This window comes from Anopheles coluzzii, chromosome 3 (assembly GCF_943734685.1).
Source record: "Anopheles coluzzii chromosome 3, AcolN3, whole genome shotgun sequence".
Lineage (NCBI taxonomy): Eukaryota > Metazoa > Arthropoda > Insecta > Diptera > Culicidae > Anopheles > Anopheles coluzzii.
In genome coordinates this window covers 18,690,097-18,708,441 of record NC_064671.1, presented here as the reverse complement: position 1 = coordinate 18,708,441, position 18,345 = coordinate 18,690,097, and the positions used below count along the sequence as shown (strand labels likewise).

At 47.0% G+C, this 18,345-nt stretch overlaps 3 protein-coding genes across 7 annotated transcripts; 1 reads left to right on the top strand and 2 right to left on the bottom strand.

Annotated features, from left to right (window-relative positions):
- The first annotated feature begins 126 nt into the window (after positions 1-126).
- Positions 127-2,178, top strand: LOC120959716 (iron-sulfur protein NUBPL). The gene is made up of 3 exons (XM_040383324.2): positions 127-227; positions 288-1,562; positions 1,634-2,178. The coding sequence occupies exons 2-3, from the start codon at positions 1,198-1,200 to the stop codon at positions 2,169-2,171; spliced, it is 903 nt and encodes a 300-aa protein (XP_040239258.2). The 5' UTR covers positions 127-227; positions 288-1,197; the 3' UTR covers positions 2,172-2,178.
- On the bottom strand, positions 2,153-3,749 carry LOC120959717 (deoxynucleotidyltransferase terminal-interacting protein 2). The gene is made up of 3 exons (XM_040383326.2): positions 3,491-3,749; positions 3,118-3,419; positions 2,153-2,564 (listed from the first exon to the last, which is right to left on the bottom strand). Exons 1-3 carry the CDS (start codon positions 3,669-3,671, stop codon positions 2,181-2,183), a joined length of 867 nt encoding a protein of 288 aa, XP_040239260.2. The 5' UTR covers positions 3,672-3,749; the 3' UTR covers positions 2,153-2,180.
- A 173-nt stretch (positions 3,750-3,922) lies between these two features.
- LOC120959715 (zinc finger protein 252) lies at positions 3,923-11,639 on the bottom strand. Of its 5 annotated transcripts, none has more exons than XM_040383322.2 (11): positions 11,299-11,639; positions 8,249-8,607; positions 7,821-7,991; positions 7,196-7,754; positions 6,944-7,114; positions 6,844-6,886; positions 6,496-6,681; positions 6,333-6,423; positions 6,114-6,248; positions 5,930-6,029; positions 3,923-5,829 (listed from the first exon to the last, which is right to left on the bottom strand). In XM_040383322.2, the coding sequence occupies exons 2-11, from the start codon at positions 8,435-8,437 to the stop codon at positions 5,693-5,695; spliced, it is 1,782 nt and encodes a 593-aa protein (XP_040239256.2). In that variant the 5' UTR covers positions 8,438-8,607; positions 11,299-11,639; the 3' UTR covers positions 3,923-5,692. The 5 variants fall into 5 exon arrangements, with proteins under 5 accessions (XP_040239256.2, XP_040239257.2, XP_040239253.2 ...); XM_040383323.2 differs by having other exon boundaries at positions 6,844-7,114; positions 7,196-7,556; positions 7,629-7,754; XM_040383319.2 differs by having other exon boundaries at positions 6,844-7,114.
- Between the last annotated feature and the right edge of the window lie 6,706 nt (positions 11,640-18,345).

The following is an 18,345-nucleotide window of genomic DNA, read 5'->3' as shown; positions in this document are numbered from 1 at the left end:
GTTTTTATGTACAAAAGAAACAAGAAATACCAAATGATGAGTTTCAATAAAACATTCAACATCGAGATCGATGAAACTAACGGCCATTTCAAATTCGGCCCAGCGTTTCGGTTTTGCTGCATGGGCACCGCATTTAGTACGCGCTGACAGCTCGGCTTTGTTGTGGAACGGAAAACTGGCTTCATTTTGGTGCTGGAGCAAACTTACCGATCGTCGTCCGTTTGCCGGTGAGTAAAGCAAACGAATCTGAACCGAAATCCTTGTGATACGACCATCACTCTACGCAGCTTTCAGTCCTGCACCGAAGCCATTGCGGCAAATCAAAGAAATACATTTCCCCCAAGGACATACACAAACAAAAGGATCTCAAGAATCCCGCAGCTGTGATAAGCGACCCTCTCAACCTTCTAGAGCCCCTACAGTACTGTACTTCTTGGCCCCGTACACTTCACAGTCACACTCGCCAAAAAATGGCAACAATCGTAATCACTGGCCAAATGATCATGAAGAAAACGAAAAAGCGAATCTACAAAAAGCGCTCACCAAAGCGGGCCACACAAAGGAAGCCCAAAAGTAATGCGAAAAAAGTGCCTCGAACTGTGCGGAATCCACGGCCGTTCCGACTTCCACCGATGCGTCCCCCGAGCGCGATGCTACGCCAGATGCAGCAGCTAATGCGCGAGATACGGCAGATGACCCAGGAAACGCGAAATATCGGTAGAGTCTGGTCGTTGCAGCGGTAGGTGGCATTGAAGTGAGGGCGAGGCTGAACTATCATGCGAAAGGGAAGGGGAGAAAGAGAGAGGAGAAGGATAGAGCAGGATTTGAATTGATCAAAGAACAGAAGACAGGCGAGCGAGTGGCTGTTAATAATTGTGCGATATTTATGTTGGAGAACTAGGTTAAGAGCTACGAACTAAATAAGGTATAAAATACACTATTTAAATAAAAAAAGGCAGCAAAATCCCATTCCGGGAAACAAACTGAGTACAAATGGAAAAGTGTGTCGTTCTTTCTGGAAGGATTATTTGCTAACAAACAATGCCCCCGATCGGAAAGCGTTCGATGTAAACATTGCTGTCAAGCGAAAGTGCCAAAATCTCTTCGCGCGATGTAAACAAACGCCGCTGCCCAGGTCCGGGCGAACGTTACGAAACCGACGCACGGCAAAGCAGCCGCTGCCGCATTACTACCATCATGTTGAAAAGTGTATCGCGTTTATTTGCGCAATCTAGTAAGCAATGCGTTCGTTTGGCAACACGCACGCTCGCCTCCAAACCGGACCAGCGGCAGGCGGAGTTAATGGCTAGGAGCTTACCGAAACGGATGCCTCTACCGGGTGTGCAGCACATAGTGGTGGTTTCGTCGGGGAAGGGTGGCGTCGGTAAGACCACCACGGCGGTAAATCTGGCCGTCACGCTGGCCCGACACGGTAAAGCGGTCGGACTGCTCGATGGGGACATCTTCGGCCCATCCGTGCCAAGGATGATGAACGTGAGCGAAGCGCCGCTGGTGGATGAACAAAACATGATGGTTCCGTTGCTGAATTTCGGTGTCAAATGGTGAGTAGCATATGAGGTAATTTGTGTTTATCATTTATAACTTTACATTGTTGTATTGTTTTTTTTTTTAGTTTATCGATGGGTTTGCTGGTCGATACCGGTCCGGTAGTTTGGCGCGGACCGCTAGTAATGTCCGCCATCCAGCGGCTACTGAAAGGTGCTGCCTGGGGACCGTTGGACATTCTCATCGTGGACACACCGCCGGGCACGGGCGACGTTCATCTGTCGCTCAGCCAGAACGTCCCGATCGATGGGGTGGTGCTGGTCAGTTCACCTCAAGCGGCCGCTCTAGACATCACCAAGAAGGGTGCGCAAATGTACCGAACGCTACAGGTGCCGCTGATAGGGCTGGTGGAAAACATGAGCCATGTGGTGTGCGACAAATGCTCCAATCGGATCGAGTTTGCCGATAACCTCATCGAACAGTACGTGCAGGAGCTGTCCGTGGAAGTGCTGGCCCGCGTTCCGATCGAGAAGGATGTGATGCGGTGCAGTGATGCCGGCACGCCGGTTTGTCTGAAATTTCCCGACTCCCTGCTGGCCCAAGCGTACGATACGATCGCAACGAAAGTGATGGACTTTTTAGCAACTAAACAGCAAAACCCGTAAAAGCCGACTTTATTTCCTCTTGCCCTTCTTCTTCTCTTTCTTCATCTTCATGACCGCTTTGTGGTAGGCTTTTTTCTTCTGTCGCTCGAGCGCTTCCGCGTACTTGCGCTTGTTGTACTTCTGGAACTCGGCGTCGGCCAGCAGCTCGTCGACGAGCGATTTCGACTTAAGCTTCTTCATGCCGCGCTCGTTGAAGTGATCCAGCGGGGAGTCGATAATTTTGCCGATCTCGAAGTATTTAGGCTGCTTGCGTTTGTCCAGCCGCTTGAAGGACTGCTTTGGATCCAGCACGGAGCGCATCTTCATCAGCGTCAGTTCGTTCTGCAGCTCCGGGGTGATTTCCGGTGCGGCCAGTCCGTACCAACCCTTGCCCTTGGTCTTTTTGCGTTCCAGCTGTAATTATAGAGGTAAAAAAAGGTGTCTCAATTTTTGGATTCTAAATGGTAAGTTGTTCCATGGACTATAGTTGCATCAGATTACTAAAGAAGGCATCAATCGGTGCCGAGATTGTGCAGCAACTTAACCAGACCCGTATCCATTTGAAAAAAAAACCCAACTTAAAAAAACATTTCATGTTGGATCGCAGCAATCGTGACACATTGTTTATGCTCTTTCAACGATGTGTTGTTTCTCTGTGCTGTCGATCCGAACGGGTCCAATCGAAGCAACCGCAAAACCCCATCGAAATGGGACAGATTAAGCTTCGAAACGGCGCGCGTACAATTTCCCATCGGCCTTACGACGGCATGCAAAAGCTGCAGAATCGACTAGAATCGAGTTCATACCATCAAGATTACAATGGGTGGGCGCCGTTGCTGGATACGGGTTGAGTCTAGGTAAGCGAAACTGAACGTCTTCGAGCGAACCAATTCAGCTGTCGAATATTTCATCAGTGGGACATACACAAGCTGCTGCTTTTCCTCTCCGCAAGCGAACGCATCCTTACCCTGTTAAGCTTCCGGATTGCAGTGTCCGACATGGCCAACCGGGCAATATTCTCCTTCTTCTCAATGGCCGGCGTGAGGACGGCACTCTTCATCTCTTCCTGAACGTTCGTGCGGATCGGCTGAATTCCGGGACCGCCTTTTTTCTGCTTGGAAGGCCCCGCTTGCTGCGCTGTATCGTCGGCAGTTTGCGATACCTCTTTCCCATTTCCATTGCTTTTGCGTTTCCGTGAAACAAAACGCACGTCGGCCACATCGTCTTTGTTCAGGATGTTCGCGATGCTTTCGCCCGGTGGTGGAAGTCCTGAAATGGAAAGCACATTTATACTTTCGCATCGGGAAAGATCCCCCATCGCTTCTTTCTCCTTCTCCTACCTGCGTAGTCGTCGTCGTCATCGCTTTCCTCCGGTGCCGTGCTGTGTAACTTCGTCTCTTCGGCGGGCACCCGGCCATCGAATGCGCTAATGGACGATTTGGGACGACGCGGGATGGAGCTTAAAGCGAAGCTACGGCTTCCGCTGGTGTCGCCGGCCGTGTCGATCACGAAAAGATCCATTTTGTTGAACAGCAATGGCGATCCGGGCGTTCGAGCGCGGGTACCACAATCGCACAACAAAACACTGTGAGCCGTCTGTCATTCGCACGTGAATGGGCGCTGTCAAACTTCGGGAAACATCGCCGTATCATCGCGTCGGGTTTCATTTGAATTTTGACAGTTGTGACGGTTCGTTGTAGAATTCTAATTTTATTTTAGCGAGTTTTAAACAAATCCTTCTTGGGACGAAAATGATAAGCTTCAACTTCAAATTAAACGATAAAAATTACCTTTACAGTTTATTAACTACTTTCAATGTTCTTTAAATTATTTATTTTCCGTAATCGCGCATATATTCAGAACTTCTCAGTGTGTGTTTTCCTTTTTCTTCATTAATCAATGTTGAAATTAAATTCTACCTTTCTTCTCCCTCCGGCTTGATGTAACCGGCGTATTTGCTGTGGATCATGTGTGAGCTGTACTTTATACTGTTCTTTTTTTTTACAACGGTGATAATTAGAATGTAATGGTGCGCCGCCCGGTAAAGGCCGCATGCATATGACGATTTGAATTGTAACATTTAAAAGTGTCTATTTACAGGTAGATGCTTCTTTTAATCGATGCTGCTCCATCGAGAGCAGTGCAATCTAATGGCTAACGACCAAAGACGATCAAACGGTAAAGAAACATCTCTTTTTTTTCAGTTCCCGTTCGTTTTCCGCGGAGTTAGCTTTAGGAAGCCTTTACTGGGTTATACTTTCCTTTCCCAAAAATCGTTTTTTTTACTCAATACACTAAAAGAGCATCGCAGTCGGGAGAATTTTACACTGGCATTAGGGAGGGGGGGGGAAAGGACATGGGAGTGCCGATATTCGGTCAACGGGGAGTGTGTTGTTGTATGATTCTCCCTTGTTTCCTGTGTAAGGAGCATTGAAAGAACCCACTCCACGCTTATACGGTAGGCTTATGATAATGGCCACACACAACGTTGCAATAAAACGGACCAATCTGCTCCCTTTGTAAATGGTTTTTGGCACAACCGTTGTCAGAAGGTTGGCCTCGACCTGTGTGACACCTGCGCATTTACCCATTGGCTTCCCAAGGAGAGTGTACGGTAGCGTTCAAGTGTTTGCTGCTAATTGAATTGCGTTCAATTCGAGCGTTTTTAAAGGTGGTGTATGTCGCTTAGATAGCAGAGTACGAATTAAACATATAACTAATTACTACAATCATAATAATAAACGGCTAATGCAAATGAAATGCACCTATACTTAGTTTGTCGTTAAGTTAATACGCTCTAACCATCTATCGGTGTTTCGCTTTCCTCTGCACTTCGTGTCGTCCCGTAGTTACAAAGGTTCGCCCTATCATTTTCGTTAAACTTGTGCATGCCCGCTTCATGCTTCGACTATTATTCGGCATTGTATATGTAGATGGTACATATAAAAAAAACCCAACGATTTGAATCAGCATCAATGTGATCTTTCATATTGCAATCGAAAAAATTAGAAAGTTGGGTACAATTATTAGACAAAGCTGCTTGTGTGTGTGTAAATTTTAACAAAAAGTTGCCAATTTACATAATCAAAATGTTTAACCATCCCTTACTGGACTAGTAAAAGGGAAAAAATGTAATAAATTTCATCCACGGTGCACGGTTTTGTTGGGGGATATCATCAGGGTGAAGAAACGAAAAGGAAACTCGAATACAAAATTAACAAAGTGCAGCGCCATAGAGCAATCAACTGTCCTAATTCAACTACACCTAAATATATATATAGAGCTTCTTCCCCCCCTTCTTTCTTATCGATAAGTAATGCATTTTTACAAACACACCAGAGCAACTGCACCCGTTCAGTGTGTATTACTAACTTTTCTACCTCACTATTAAACCTCCTGCATCGGGTCAAACTGCTAAAAAAAATGCACTCTCTCGCTCTCTCGTTCTCTCACACTGTTTACGCGACTAACTTAAACTTACGCTCACGGCACACGCGCTTAAAGGCGCGAGCAATTTCGGTTGCCCCGTGTTTGCACACACTCTACATTCCGGTTATGATCACCTCGCGCGGTTTCTCCTCCATTTCGATAATTTCCTCCTTGTGCACCACCTGCTGCGTGACGACCTGTGCCGTTTGCTGCTGCTGCTGCTGGTTCTGATGGAGCGGCGTAGTTTGACCTGTGGAAGGGAGCAACATTGGGGGAAAATATTAGACATCTCTTCTCTGCGGGAGACATTCCCGGGAGTCAGCATTCAATTGAGGCCAACCGTGGCGTACCATATTTCTCGTGAATGCCACGATGCCTCTTCAGCGCGAACCGATCGGCAAACGCCGCTGAACAGATGTCACACTTAAATGGTTTCAAACCGGAGTGCACCTGTGGAAGGAATGGGAAGGAACGAGATCGGTTAATTTGAGGTCCCAAGATACTCTCCTACTAATGATTCAATTCATTGCATACCTTTTCGTGATTCTTGAGATGCGCAGCCTGACTGAACGCGGACTGGCAGCGGTTACATTTGTACGGTTTTTCGCCGGTGTGGATGCGCCGATGGTTCCAGAGCGTTGCGTGACGGGCGAATCCTTTGTCACAGACCTGTGTTAAATTCGATGAAACAAAGTATTAATAAGCTTCACATAGGAATTACCACGATTTTGGCGCTCCTTTCGCGCTACTTACCTCACAAACGTATGGTTTTTCGCCGCTGTGAGTTCGCTCGTGGTTCTTCAGATGGGGCGACTGGGAGAATTGCATGCCACAGGTGCCGCACCTTTAAAGAAAAAATGCACAAAACATCCCCGTCAATACATCCATCATACTTTAAATGCGCCCTTTCACTCACTTGTACGGTTTTTCGCCGGTATGGATGCGCATATGGTTCTTCAAGTAGACGGCCTTGGCAAACGCTATGCCGCACACGTTACACTTGTAGTTCTTTTCGCCCGTGTGCAGCTTCTTGTGCGACCAGAGGCTGGAGTAGCGCGAGAACCGCCCTCCGCACGTGTTGCAGGTGAATGGTTTTTCCGGCCTAAAAGAGGGAAAAGAGCAAAAAAACCGGGCAACCCAAAAAGGTGCCGCCGCCCCTCGACGTGTTAGTAATTGTGGTGCCCCTACCAAGCGGTGTGCGCGCATCTACCACTCGCGTGGGAGAGTTACGTGAACCGAGCGCAAACAAAAAAGGAATACCCACTGTTGATGCATGGACGATTGGATCAGCTTCTTCTGGCCTCCAACTATAATTACACCAGAACCGTTACATTTGTTACATTTTGTGACAGTTGCTAAATTACGTTTTTTAACCGGATGCGCATTCTGCTGCGGTACGAGCGCGTGCTCCGCCTTGATCGGATGCATCTGTCCCGGCATCAGCGAGTCCATCGACGAGTTGCTGTTGGAGGCGTTCGGGATTTCACCGATCTCGAACTTGATGTCACCGTCGGGCGCGACGAAGATTTGGGTCGCTGTGGAGGGGGGGTGGGGAAATTTGGAATTAATTGGTTTTTGCTACCAAAACCCGCTTTTGCCCGCTTTGGAGTACTTACTACTTCTCGAGACAGGCTGTGCGCCATCGTTGCTGATGCAGGTTTCGCACCGGATCAGCTTCGGGCCCTTTCGCTTCGGGTTGCTGTGGATGGGCCCGTTGCACGAGATGCACTTCTGCGATTTGTCCGCCTTGGTGGTGTGTGTTGTCACCTGTTGCTGTTGCTGTTGCTGCTGCGCTTGCTGTTGCGCTTGATGTTGCGCTTGCTGCTGCGCTTGCTGTTGCGCTTGAGCTTGAGCCTGCGCTTGGGCTTGCTGTTGTTGCTGCTGCTGCTGTTGCTGTTGCTGTTGCTGCTCCTGGGCGTGCTGCAGCTGCTGCTGCTGCGGTGCCGGGTCGAGCGCTTCCGTGGCGACAATCTGAATCTGACCAAGGTTTTGACCCGTTTCTGAGATGAGATTTTGTGCCTGGACTAAATTCTGCGCTTGCGTTACTACCGTAATGGCATCCGATGTCGTTTCCCCATCCTGGTTGTGGGTGCGCTTGTGATGGTTCAGCAGGGTGAGATGGTTGAACATCAAACCGCACACATCGCACTTGAAGCTGATGTTGGATATGGTGTTCTGGAAATTTGGAGCGGGGGAAGCATTAGCGAATTATGTTGCAAGCGAGCGGCCAAAACCGCTTACCGTGATGGGTTTGTTCACGACCAGCTGTCTGCCATCGACCGTGATCCCGGTGACGCCGTTTGGGATCGGCATCTGGTTGACCAGGGCACAGTTGGCGTACCCGAACGGCTGCAGGTACTGTACCGTTTTGGAGTCATCGGACAGCTGCGCCAGATTCACGGTGCTCAACGCCTACAAATGGCACCGAGAGAGAGAGAGAGAAGAGAGAACAAAATGCATCATATTAGTTCGGTTACAGTGTCCCCTTGCGGTCGTCGCCGCTGCCGCCGCCGCCGCCGCCGCCATCGTCCCCGGTTTTACAAAAGGGGGAGGGGGATTCCGAACAACAACAAGCAAGCAAACGAGACGAGTACGGTATAGAAGAAAAATGCTATTTGCCAAACGTCTTTGTTTTTCGTTTTGTGTGTTTCTGCTGCCACCCTTTTTACCTGGGACGTTGGCGTTAGCTTTTGTATCATATTCACATTAGCGTAGAACGTCGAAAACTCCGGCGCCTGCTGGTTCGTCTTTTGGCCCTCCAGCTTGGTGCCCTTGTTGATGTCGGTGGCGGTCGCGGTCTGATACTGGATGCCGATTGGGGTGCCCGTTGCCGTTTGGATGTTGTTGGCGGTGAACATTGCTTGCGCGTGGCCCACGACGACCCACGACTGCTCCTCGCCCTGCTTGCTTGCTGCGCTGTCGACGAATTGTTTTCCTCACAGGCGGCTGTTTTCAAATACTGCTGCTAGGGATAACGATGATGGTGAGGGGCCCGTGAGCATAATTTCACGGCACACGATTAAAGTGTCTGCAAAAATAAGGTGAGAACAGAGAAAATTAGTAAGTGAAGAGGTCATGTTTTGGAGGTGGAAAACACAGTAACAGCTTCTAACATCTTAATCTAATCCCATGTTCCACGTGAATTGCTATCATAGGGGATCTTTACTAGTCTCAAAGCTTCCCATACCCTTCGCTTTTCATGTGACGACCCGTAATTAGCACACATTTCGTCGGCCAACGGCGTTTGTAGTGGGTGAATTACTTTCCAGCCAAACATTGGACACAGCAACGTGATTCGTGATCTCTCGAAAAAATTGAAAGTTGGTTGGAGCGCGTTAGTGGCAGCATATCCCTTGCAGCAAACACCTTGAGAACGTTCGTTCGGTTCGTTCGTGATGGTGGTGGATACGATTTCACCTTGTACGACCCCCCTCCGTTAAACCGTGAAATCATCACCGGTTCGAGAGGGTGTGCAATGCAATGCGGAGCACATAGCGCAGGGTGAATTTTTAGTGAATGTAAAGTTGGAATATTTACCAATATGCGTTTTTCTGTTACTTCAATTTTTTAGAGCAAATTGCCTCTCACTTCGTGCCGTTTCTTTGAAAGTTTGTCTTCACGATATCCTTCGAAGACAAAAAAATGCATTTTTGTTCTGTGAGGTACATCACAGCATACCAAGATGCACCCGCCGCACACAGTAGCAACCAGTAGTGGGGAAAAAAGAAAAAAAAAACAATTGTAAATAAACCGCGAACCAGCAATCGCTGCGCCAGTGACGTTTGCGGTACAACATCGCACCGCGTTTTGTTGCGTGAGATGGATATTTTTTTCCTCTCGCACGCACACCGCATACGCATCCACCACAACCGCACGCACGTTTTTTCGGTCCGTTTTCTTGCGTTTAACAGTCAACCCCCCGCCCCCGCTCCTAGAAAGGGAAGAAGCATAGCAATTTATATGTTTTGTCTGCCAAATAAATTTGCCCCTCATAAAACAGGAAGAGGAGGAGAGAGCACATGGAAAAGGCACAGGTTGTGTGCGTGTGCAGTATGATAGATGTCTTTTTCCAACTGCACTTGGTGGATTAGGGTGGATTAGGGAGGGAGAGGGAGTGAGCGAAAAAAAGCCCCGTAAACTCCCCGCATACCACACAATCGGGGGATGAAAATGCAGCGCACATCCCATCATCCGTCCGTTCACCCACCGCACAGAAAGAAAACCACGAGAGGAGGAAAAAAACGCGCCCCGAGGTGCGTAAAAGAAGGACGGCGCACGCGTGAGCAGCACCACACCACATCACTCCCGCGCTATAGCCTACTTTGTCTACTTGGAAACAGAGAGGCAGCAGAAAAAAGATCCGTTCGAGCGAAGGAGACTGCACCAAAGCAAGTGCGCCCGCGCATCGGTGTGTGCGTGTGCAAGGAAGGAGAGACAGGGCACAGCCTCGTTCCGACCGTGCAAACGCACACACACACACACGCACACAGTCGCTCTGACGGGCGTCCCCGTCGCTGTATTGTCACACAGCGCTCCGTTTGTATTCGTTCCTTCCCTTTTCTTTGCCAAAGTGCTTTTTCTTTGAAAGTCGAGACAAAAGTAGAACGTTTCGCGCGCGCTTCCCAAATCGTTGTTTCACAAGAGTGACCGCGCACACACACACACGTCACAATAATAACACGGTCCCGCTTTTGCGGTCGCTGTTTTCTGTGGCCCGATGAGCGTTTGGGCGGGGCGGGGAAGAGGAGGTTCAGAAAATGCTTTCACGCCGTTCCGTTTTCCGACGGCAAGGCAAACAGAATGCGTCGAGCTGCTGCACTTGAAACACGCACGGCATCGCTCCATCATGGGGAATATACATAAATGTATATGGGCAGCTTTCTAGCTGCTTTCTCTACCCCCAACGCACACACACGGCTTGGTATTACGGCGTCACCTCTTATGGGCATTCCTACCTACACACGAAAAAACACAGGCGTGTCCCAACAGCACACTGGCAAAAGCACGGTAAATTGTGATTTTCAACACAGAATAAAGGGCTAAATGATACTTGAAATGCCGAAAAACCCCTTTTTTTCAAGCACACTGTCAAATCTTCACACTAAGCGACTGCTGCTGCTGCTGCTGCTTGTGCTGCTCACAGTGTGTGTCGCGCGCGCGTGCGGCCATTTGCTAACTCGCTCTCTCGCGGCTTTGTACGGGTGTATGTTGCTCGCACACGCACACCAGCGTAGCGTTCCCGTTTCATTCCGACTTTTTCCGTTCGCTCGTCTCGCGCTGCGCGTCACTTGCCCCGTGTGCACACGTGTATGAGTGCGTCTCTCTCGCTTGGTCGTACTGGGCTGCTCTGCTGCCGCATCATCGCATCAGCGCGCGTTCCACGGAGACGGAGAGCGAGAGAGAGAGAGAGAGAGAGAGAGAGAAAGGTGTTTCGGAATGGGGCAAAATCTGTGACGAAATATAGCTCCACCAGTACTGCCACTCAATACCCTTTCTGAAGTGCGGGAGGTGGAACTCTTTTAACCACATATTTCATCCCAATAGTTCGATAGTTTGATCACACATTACACCGTCAAGCGTTGAAAGGTGATCGATTTTTTTCTTTACAACAGAGAAAAATGCCCTCATTTGCCCCCCCCTTCTCAGTCACACTACTGCAATGATTGAGCGTGTGTAGGGGGGCTGCTTTCGGAGAGCGTTGTTCCCGTGACGCGCGTACCTTTTTTTCTGTTACTCTGCCCCCGTGGCTTGGCCGAAAGTTGGGCGTCCGTGTGTCCGTCGCCGCCAAGACAAATCACACACACAGAAATGTACGCGCGGCGTCGTCCTCCGGCGGGTCCGGAAATTGTGTCCGTTTCACGTAGAAAATCCCAAAACACACAGCACAACACCGCACACACAACAGACAAGCGGTGTGGCACACGGTTCTTTTGTCTCACTTTAATATGGCGGCGCAGTGGTTCGCAACTGTTCCGAACGGTGTGCAAAGAAGCAAGCAGGACGCGCACTACACGACCAGCACACATGAGAGGGAAAACGCGTTTGGCTTGCTCGTTTTGCTCCCTTCGCTTGTGCAGGGCGATGTGCGCTCGAAAGTACGCGAGCGAGAGAGCGCACGCAAGACAGAGAGCGTACTGGTTTCGGCCGGAGAGAGAGAACGAAATGCTGCCGCGCTGCTGGTGTTAGCTGCGTGTTAGTGTGCGTGACGGGGGGGGGGGGGGGGGGGGGGCTTTGAACACAATTCGTTTGCGGGTAGGAGACGGCACCACACGGGACGGGTATGTGTGGCCGCTTTGGGCAGAGATCCCGTTGAAGAACGGGAAATTGTATAGGGCCGCGGGGCGCGGAATCTGTGCGGAACCGGCAGAGGGAGAAGGCTAGATCGGTGGTGGTGTTGGTGGCGTTGCGCTATTTGTTGCTCGCGGGTGTGAGAAGCAGCACAAACGAAAAAAAAACTCCGCACCGAAAAACGGTGAGCGCTGAGCGTGGAAAAGAGAACGCGCTGCTGTTTGCGAGAGAGCGACAGGGGCAGCGGGAACGACGAGCGTTCTCTCCCGTTCTTGTTCGCCCGATGCGCCGCTGTTCAATTCGCCCCCTGTGACGGGGCGAAATGATTTGAAATGTCGGTTGGCAACGGGCAAGACGGCATCACTTGCAGGTAGGGCGCGAGAAGCACAGTACCTGTATTAGGTAAAATGAAAGGTAGAAGTCAAAAATCTACGTTTCGTTTGCGGTAATTTGTCAGGTCAATTGGCAAAGGGAAAAAAGCTTGTACCTCAATAAACAATTATTATGAAAAGTCAATTCCCTTCACCATAGCTCATGAAATTGTTAGTTAGGAGGTAAAAAATTAATTTACAGCAAAAATACATTTTGATTTGAAAAAATTGGAAATTCAAATATGCATTACAGAACACACTATCTTTTAAAGTCACATTTGAAAGTCCTTTGATACAAAAAATGGTACATGTATGTATTTTTATTCCAAGCTAAGCTAAGCAAAGTAGTTTTTCATCAACTTTACACAGCTGAAACTAAGATTTAAGACAGCTGAAAATTGGTTAATTATTGTTAATGTTAATTAATGTTATTTAATTACTTTACAAGATTTAACGGTCAATTTGAATGTCTTGTTTAATTTTTTCACGAACAATAATCAATTTACACAAGCAAATTATGAACTCCAAAGATTCTTTTCCCCAGAATATACAAATTTTTAAACGCTCGTGTAAAGTAGATAAAAGCTAAAACTAGCATATAAAATACTGAATGCTGGAAACAACTCCCGTGCTGCCAGCAGTGTACAAATTTCCACGTAACATATTTTTCGCCCTTCAGCGTCATTTCCACTACGCGCATGTTCCACGAAAAACAACGTGAAAAATATTGATGTTGTTGAGGTAGTTTGGCAGAACAAGCGGTAGCATTCGCTTGTTCTTTCTTTATCTTCTTTTCGCTTGTTCAGCACACCAATAATGTACCAAAAAAAAATCACTTAAGAATTATAACTTTGACCTTAGGAAAGCATAATTATTTTAAATTAGATTTACACGACCAAAATACTATGATTCACACATCAGATTAGTGTTGTGTGAAATTTGGATGAATAGAAAAAGAGGATACTCATTTATCTTGCATCTGCGTATATTTTCCGATTTAAATACAATTGAGCTCCGTTTATCCGGACTCTTCGGGACTCGACCTCGCTCGCACACTCGAATAACACGGAGAATGAGTCAAAGTATATATTTTATCACAAATTCCTGGTCATTTTTTAATTTTTTTTTTAATGTTTTTTTAGAGCCTAACCAGTTTCTATTTATTTCATGTTTTGACATTGAGAATATTTGACAAGTGCCATAAATCATGGCATTGTTTTATTACAATGTGCTCTGAAAACCGTTTTTTTTTTCTTTCAAACATCCTTTTCAGTACGCATTCTAACCTTTGTATTGAACTGTCATTTCTCAACAGCACGGATAAACGGACAGCCGGATAAAAGGTACCCGGATAAACGTCGTTCCACTGTATACGGGTTGGAAAAATAGAACCCTCTTATATTTTTGCATGCCTGTTTTAGGCATACTGACAAGCATCTGAATATTATAGTGCGGGCTTACTTATACCAAATTATTTCTCGAAAATAGCATTACTGCATTTCCCCGAATCTCAAATTATCTAATATCACATTTTTCAGCAAGATTATATCTAATAATTTATTTTATTATTTAATTTATTATTTTGTTTAATTTAAGTTCTTTTAAAATTAATTTAATTAATTTACAGTAGAACGTCGATTATCAAATAGTGGATTAACCGGCGAATGGCTTAACCGTGCGCATGAATTTGACAACCGGTCAATCGTGGCGAGCGTTTTTTGCGATGGTCAGGTTGGCAAAAACATGTGTTGTGGAGCTGTCTAGTGTCTAGTGATATTTTTTTACTCCATTTTTGTTAAAGAATACTTATCTAATCTTAACGTCTAATTTTATTGATTAAACAATATTCTAGTAATGATAGATCGATTGATTGGAAGTAAATTCTAAGTAAAACCAGAGAAATTTAAAAATGTTATATGAACTTGTCATTTCTTGGACAAATATGTGTGGGAATCGCTTAACCAGCAACCGTCCGGTCCCGAGCTGCCAGAATAATCGACGTTCGAATGCATTTGTTATTTGTTTGTTATATAATTTGTTCATTATCAGTACAAATTGTACTAATTTGACACATGAACTTTCAAATTTAGAGAACTGCGTATCTTTGAATCCTCGGGTATCATCCGAGGAGAATCACATAAATCGAGAACAGATTGCATTTTTTTATATAAAAGCTTCTAAATATGGGTTTATTACAATACAAATTATTATTAAAAGTGAAGAACATTTTGTACAATCTCGATAGCAACAATCCTCCCAATATAATGCCAAGTATAGCATGCAGCGCTGCTTAATGGTGGCGCTCTGGATCCTTACTAAACACCCTTTGCATGTATTCCCTTAACTCCCATTCTTCCAGATGTGTTTGGTGCGATTTGCTCGTTATGTTTGTCGAACATGAGAAGACACAACAGCACTTGCCACAGTTGATTTCCCCCTTCTCCGCACACGCCTCAACCCCGTTTCCCAAAACAGCAGGACCTAACTTTCGCGTTCTCACCAAACACGAAATCGATCGGTCTGGTCTGGGCCGTCGTCTTACACCAATACCAGCAAGCCCGGCCAACCCCCTTACGCGGAAAGCTTCTGCATCTAGTTTCAGCCCCGCCACATGGAACGCTCTCGCGATCGTCGCCGTGATCGCAGGTTCTCCCGTGGAATGCAGGCCACAAGCACCCAGCCGTACTACGGCCCCAGGCATCGAGGGCTCGACGTACCTTCTTGCCCGATGCCTTGTCCGCTCGCACGGCCAAAGAGAGTGAACGGCTGAGAGCGCAAAACCCCGCAAAGGGAGGGAGCGGACCGACCGTTTTGTGTTGAGCAGAGGCCCGCTGCTGCGCCTTTTGTTCGCTTCCATTCGCCAACTGACAGTCGAGCAGTTTGCGTTGCGTCTTTGCCGTGTTGTGTGTCTCGTGGCGTCTGCTTCGGCGGAAGCGTTACCTGTGCGCGGTGTGTGGCTATAGCATTTACCCTGCACGCGGCTGTTCTCGGATTGTTCCGAGTGTGGAACGCGGGGCGCGGAGTTCGAACGTCGTAGAGGTTCGTCGTCTCCGCATGCGTTGCGGTCGTTGCGCGGTTGCCCCGACTTTGGGACCCGCGGATCCCGGGCAACGAGTTCGCGTGTGACCGTGGGGTGTGTTCTTGGACGAGTCTTGCCGATCGGTCTTGCTGCTTGTGGTGGTGTTGGTGGTGCGGATGCAGCGTTGCAGTTGCACAGGTTTCGCCCCGAGGGTCGTTGCCAGGTCGTTTCGTGCGTTTTGTGGTTGGTGAGTTAACTGTACACGCTAAATCCCGCCGGTTTCGAGTTTTGATAGGTGACTCTGTTTAGTGCCAGCAGTGTTAATAGTGACAAGGAAAGGGAAGGAAAAAATAAATAAATAGTGGATGTAAGCGAGTGTATATACGGTTACAAAGGCTTCCAGGTGCAGTGTGTAGAATGTTGTCAAGCGAATGATTGTTGTGTGCTTATGTTCGAGAAGTGTCTGTTGTTAGGAAGGGTGAAGCTTAATCCAGCGATCGAAAAGACTACACAATCCACCGTGTGGGTAGCAGCGTTTGCAAGAGAAGTAAGTAGCCAACTTTCTTATCTACGTGTCTAGCGATATCAGCAACCCATCAACAACCGTTCCGCCTTACACTGATCGTGTGAGGGGGTTAATTTCGACAGTGAATTTCCTTCGCGATCGTACTGGCGTCAAGTTTCCCAAAAAAAAAAAAAACCTTCCCAAGCACGATTCCGCCGCCGTCAGCAGCACACCTATGCTGCAGCTCATGTTGGTCTGTTTTGTCGGTGTGCCTTCGTGTGCCACTCATTGAAGAGAACGAAACGGCTATGCTATATCCAAAAATGGAGGAAAGTCGATATGCCTTGCGCACCATCTGGCTGTGTTTGTGTGTGCGTGCGCATGCTGGCCGTCTCTCCGAACGGTGTGCGTCGGTTGTGTTGGTGTTGTGAAATCTTGCAGTCCGACCAAAGGAGAGTACACAAAAATACAGAAAAAAAATCCCCCCCGGCCCGGAGGGCTCTGTCTTGTCTTGCGCATAAATCCGGAAGATGGAAATAAAGGCAGCTTTTATTAAGGGTAGCGCTCCGTTTGCTCTCGGGCCGGACCAGGCGATTGCGCTTTCTCGTCGGTCGGAGATCGGTTTTAAGAATTGTTGTTTGCCAAGACGTTTTGCTTGCTGCGAGATGCTGTGCTTGTGTGTGTGTGTGCGTGTGATTTACGTATGGGCTCGTTTACAAATGTAAGATCAGTTAGATCTTTGATGTTCAGAGTATATTTAATGAACTATTCATTGACTATTCAAATGAAAAAAACATTGGAGAACTTTTTCAAAACATATTACAATAAAATTAAATTTTATTCGTATATGCCTATAAATGGCTACAATTATTTGTACACACGCAAACCGTGATCGACACCTTCCCTCGTGGGCAAAAAGACTTCAAGACGGCCTCCGTACCTAGTCCTAGACCGCTTTTTGACAGCTTGGATTTATGCTGAATCATATGCTTCGCAAACCGCAAACGATAAACAAGCTTGCGTGGCTCGGGTGTTGTTGTTGTTTTTTTTTTTGTACTGCAAAACTCCAACATAAACGATTCCGCGACAAAAAAAAAACACTTTTATTTGTGTGTGTGTACGCCACACTACTTTCTGTTCTGGTTTTTTTGGGCAGTCGTTTCGCTGGCTGTGTAGCCGGGCCGAGAAGCGTTGTCACAAGTCGTCTTTTTACCCCGTTGCGTTAATTAAATGTAAAACCAACCTTCCCGAAGCAATCGATGTAAGAAAAATCCCTCCTTGATGGTGCATGTGTCTGTGTGTACTGTGCTTGCAGTCGAAAAACAAGTTTCGATCGCCGCGACGGATCATGTGTGTCGGGCCGGGGAGCCCGATTGCGCCGACCGAGGAGTCAGCGTGTTTTCGCTAGCGCACGGAGCGCGCTTGTCCGCGAGACCTCATTGTTCGTTCTTGTTGCCAGCTTTCCAGTCGCCCGGGGTTGGCGGGCGACGGATCCCTTCTAAAACCACCCCGATTCGGAGCTTTTAGCGTTCCGCGCAAGGGGAAAGTAGTAGTAGTAGTAGTAGTGGCGGTAGTTGTAGTAATAGCCCGTAGAGATGCTGGCTTTGCGATACGGGAATAGCAGCTTCCCAAAATCTTCCCCGGGAAGGCAAACTGGGTGTACACTTTTACTGGGAAAGTTGCTCACACCACCACACACACACATACAGACACACTCGCACACACACACATACGGGGAGATCGGATTCAAATCGGAATCGGGTGCTTTTTCGGTTGCGGGGTTTTTGTCGCGCTGACCTCTTAAAAAGGGCTTGCCGAGGGAAACCCATGTGGTTTGGTGCTGTTGCTGCGGCTGCTGCGGCCAGACGGATGCGTTAATCTGCTTTCGAACATCCGTCCGTGCTTTCTTTTCACCTGTGCGGTGGTTTGTTTGTGTAGGATTTTTGCAGCCAGCATAATCCTTTCCCACCTGCGTTGTGGTGTGTGGGAGTGTTTAATTTTGTGTGATTATTTTGAGCCCATCCTTTGCAGTGATTTATTTGAGGGTTGATGTTGATGCTGTTTAAAGCTTCCAAAAGATCATAAACAAATCTCGGTGAGAAAATAAGGGGAAAGATAATTAAGATGTGTATTATTTACAGAACCAAACTTTAATTCCTATTTGTGATAAAATGGGATTAAAGATGATATATTATTTTTACATTTTTCTTCAATGACACAAATATGGGAAAGAATCATGTTCATGAATATTTTCCTTGCATTATGTTTGCTACACATAATACTTTTTGTGTTTTCCTTCTTGTTTTCATATTTTAAACGTTCTCAATATTAAAATAGTATAAAATATATGATTTTATTCCCTTGTAGAATCTTATTTGATGTCGATTGTTTTTGCTAGAATTTCTTATTTGATATCGATTGTTTTTTTAGAATTTTGAATTGAGGTCATCTTTTTTGTACTTATTTTTGACAATACTGATGATTTTGTTTTTATTTTTTTTTGTTGAATTAAAAGTAAGTACGAGTTTATTTTATCGTAAAATGTTAAATTAAATTAAAGAAAGGCTATTTGCTTCTACTTCT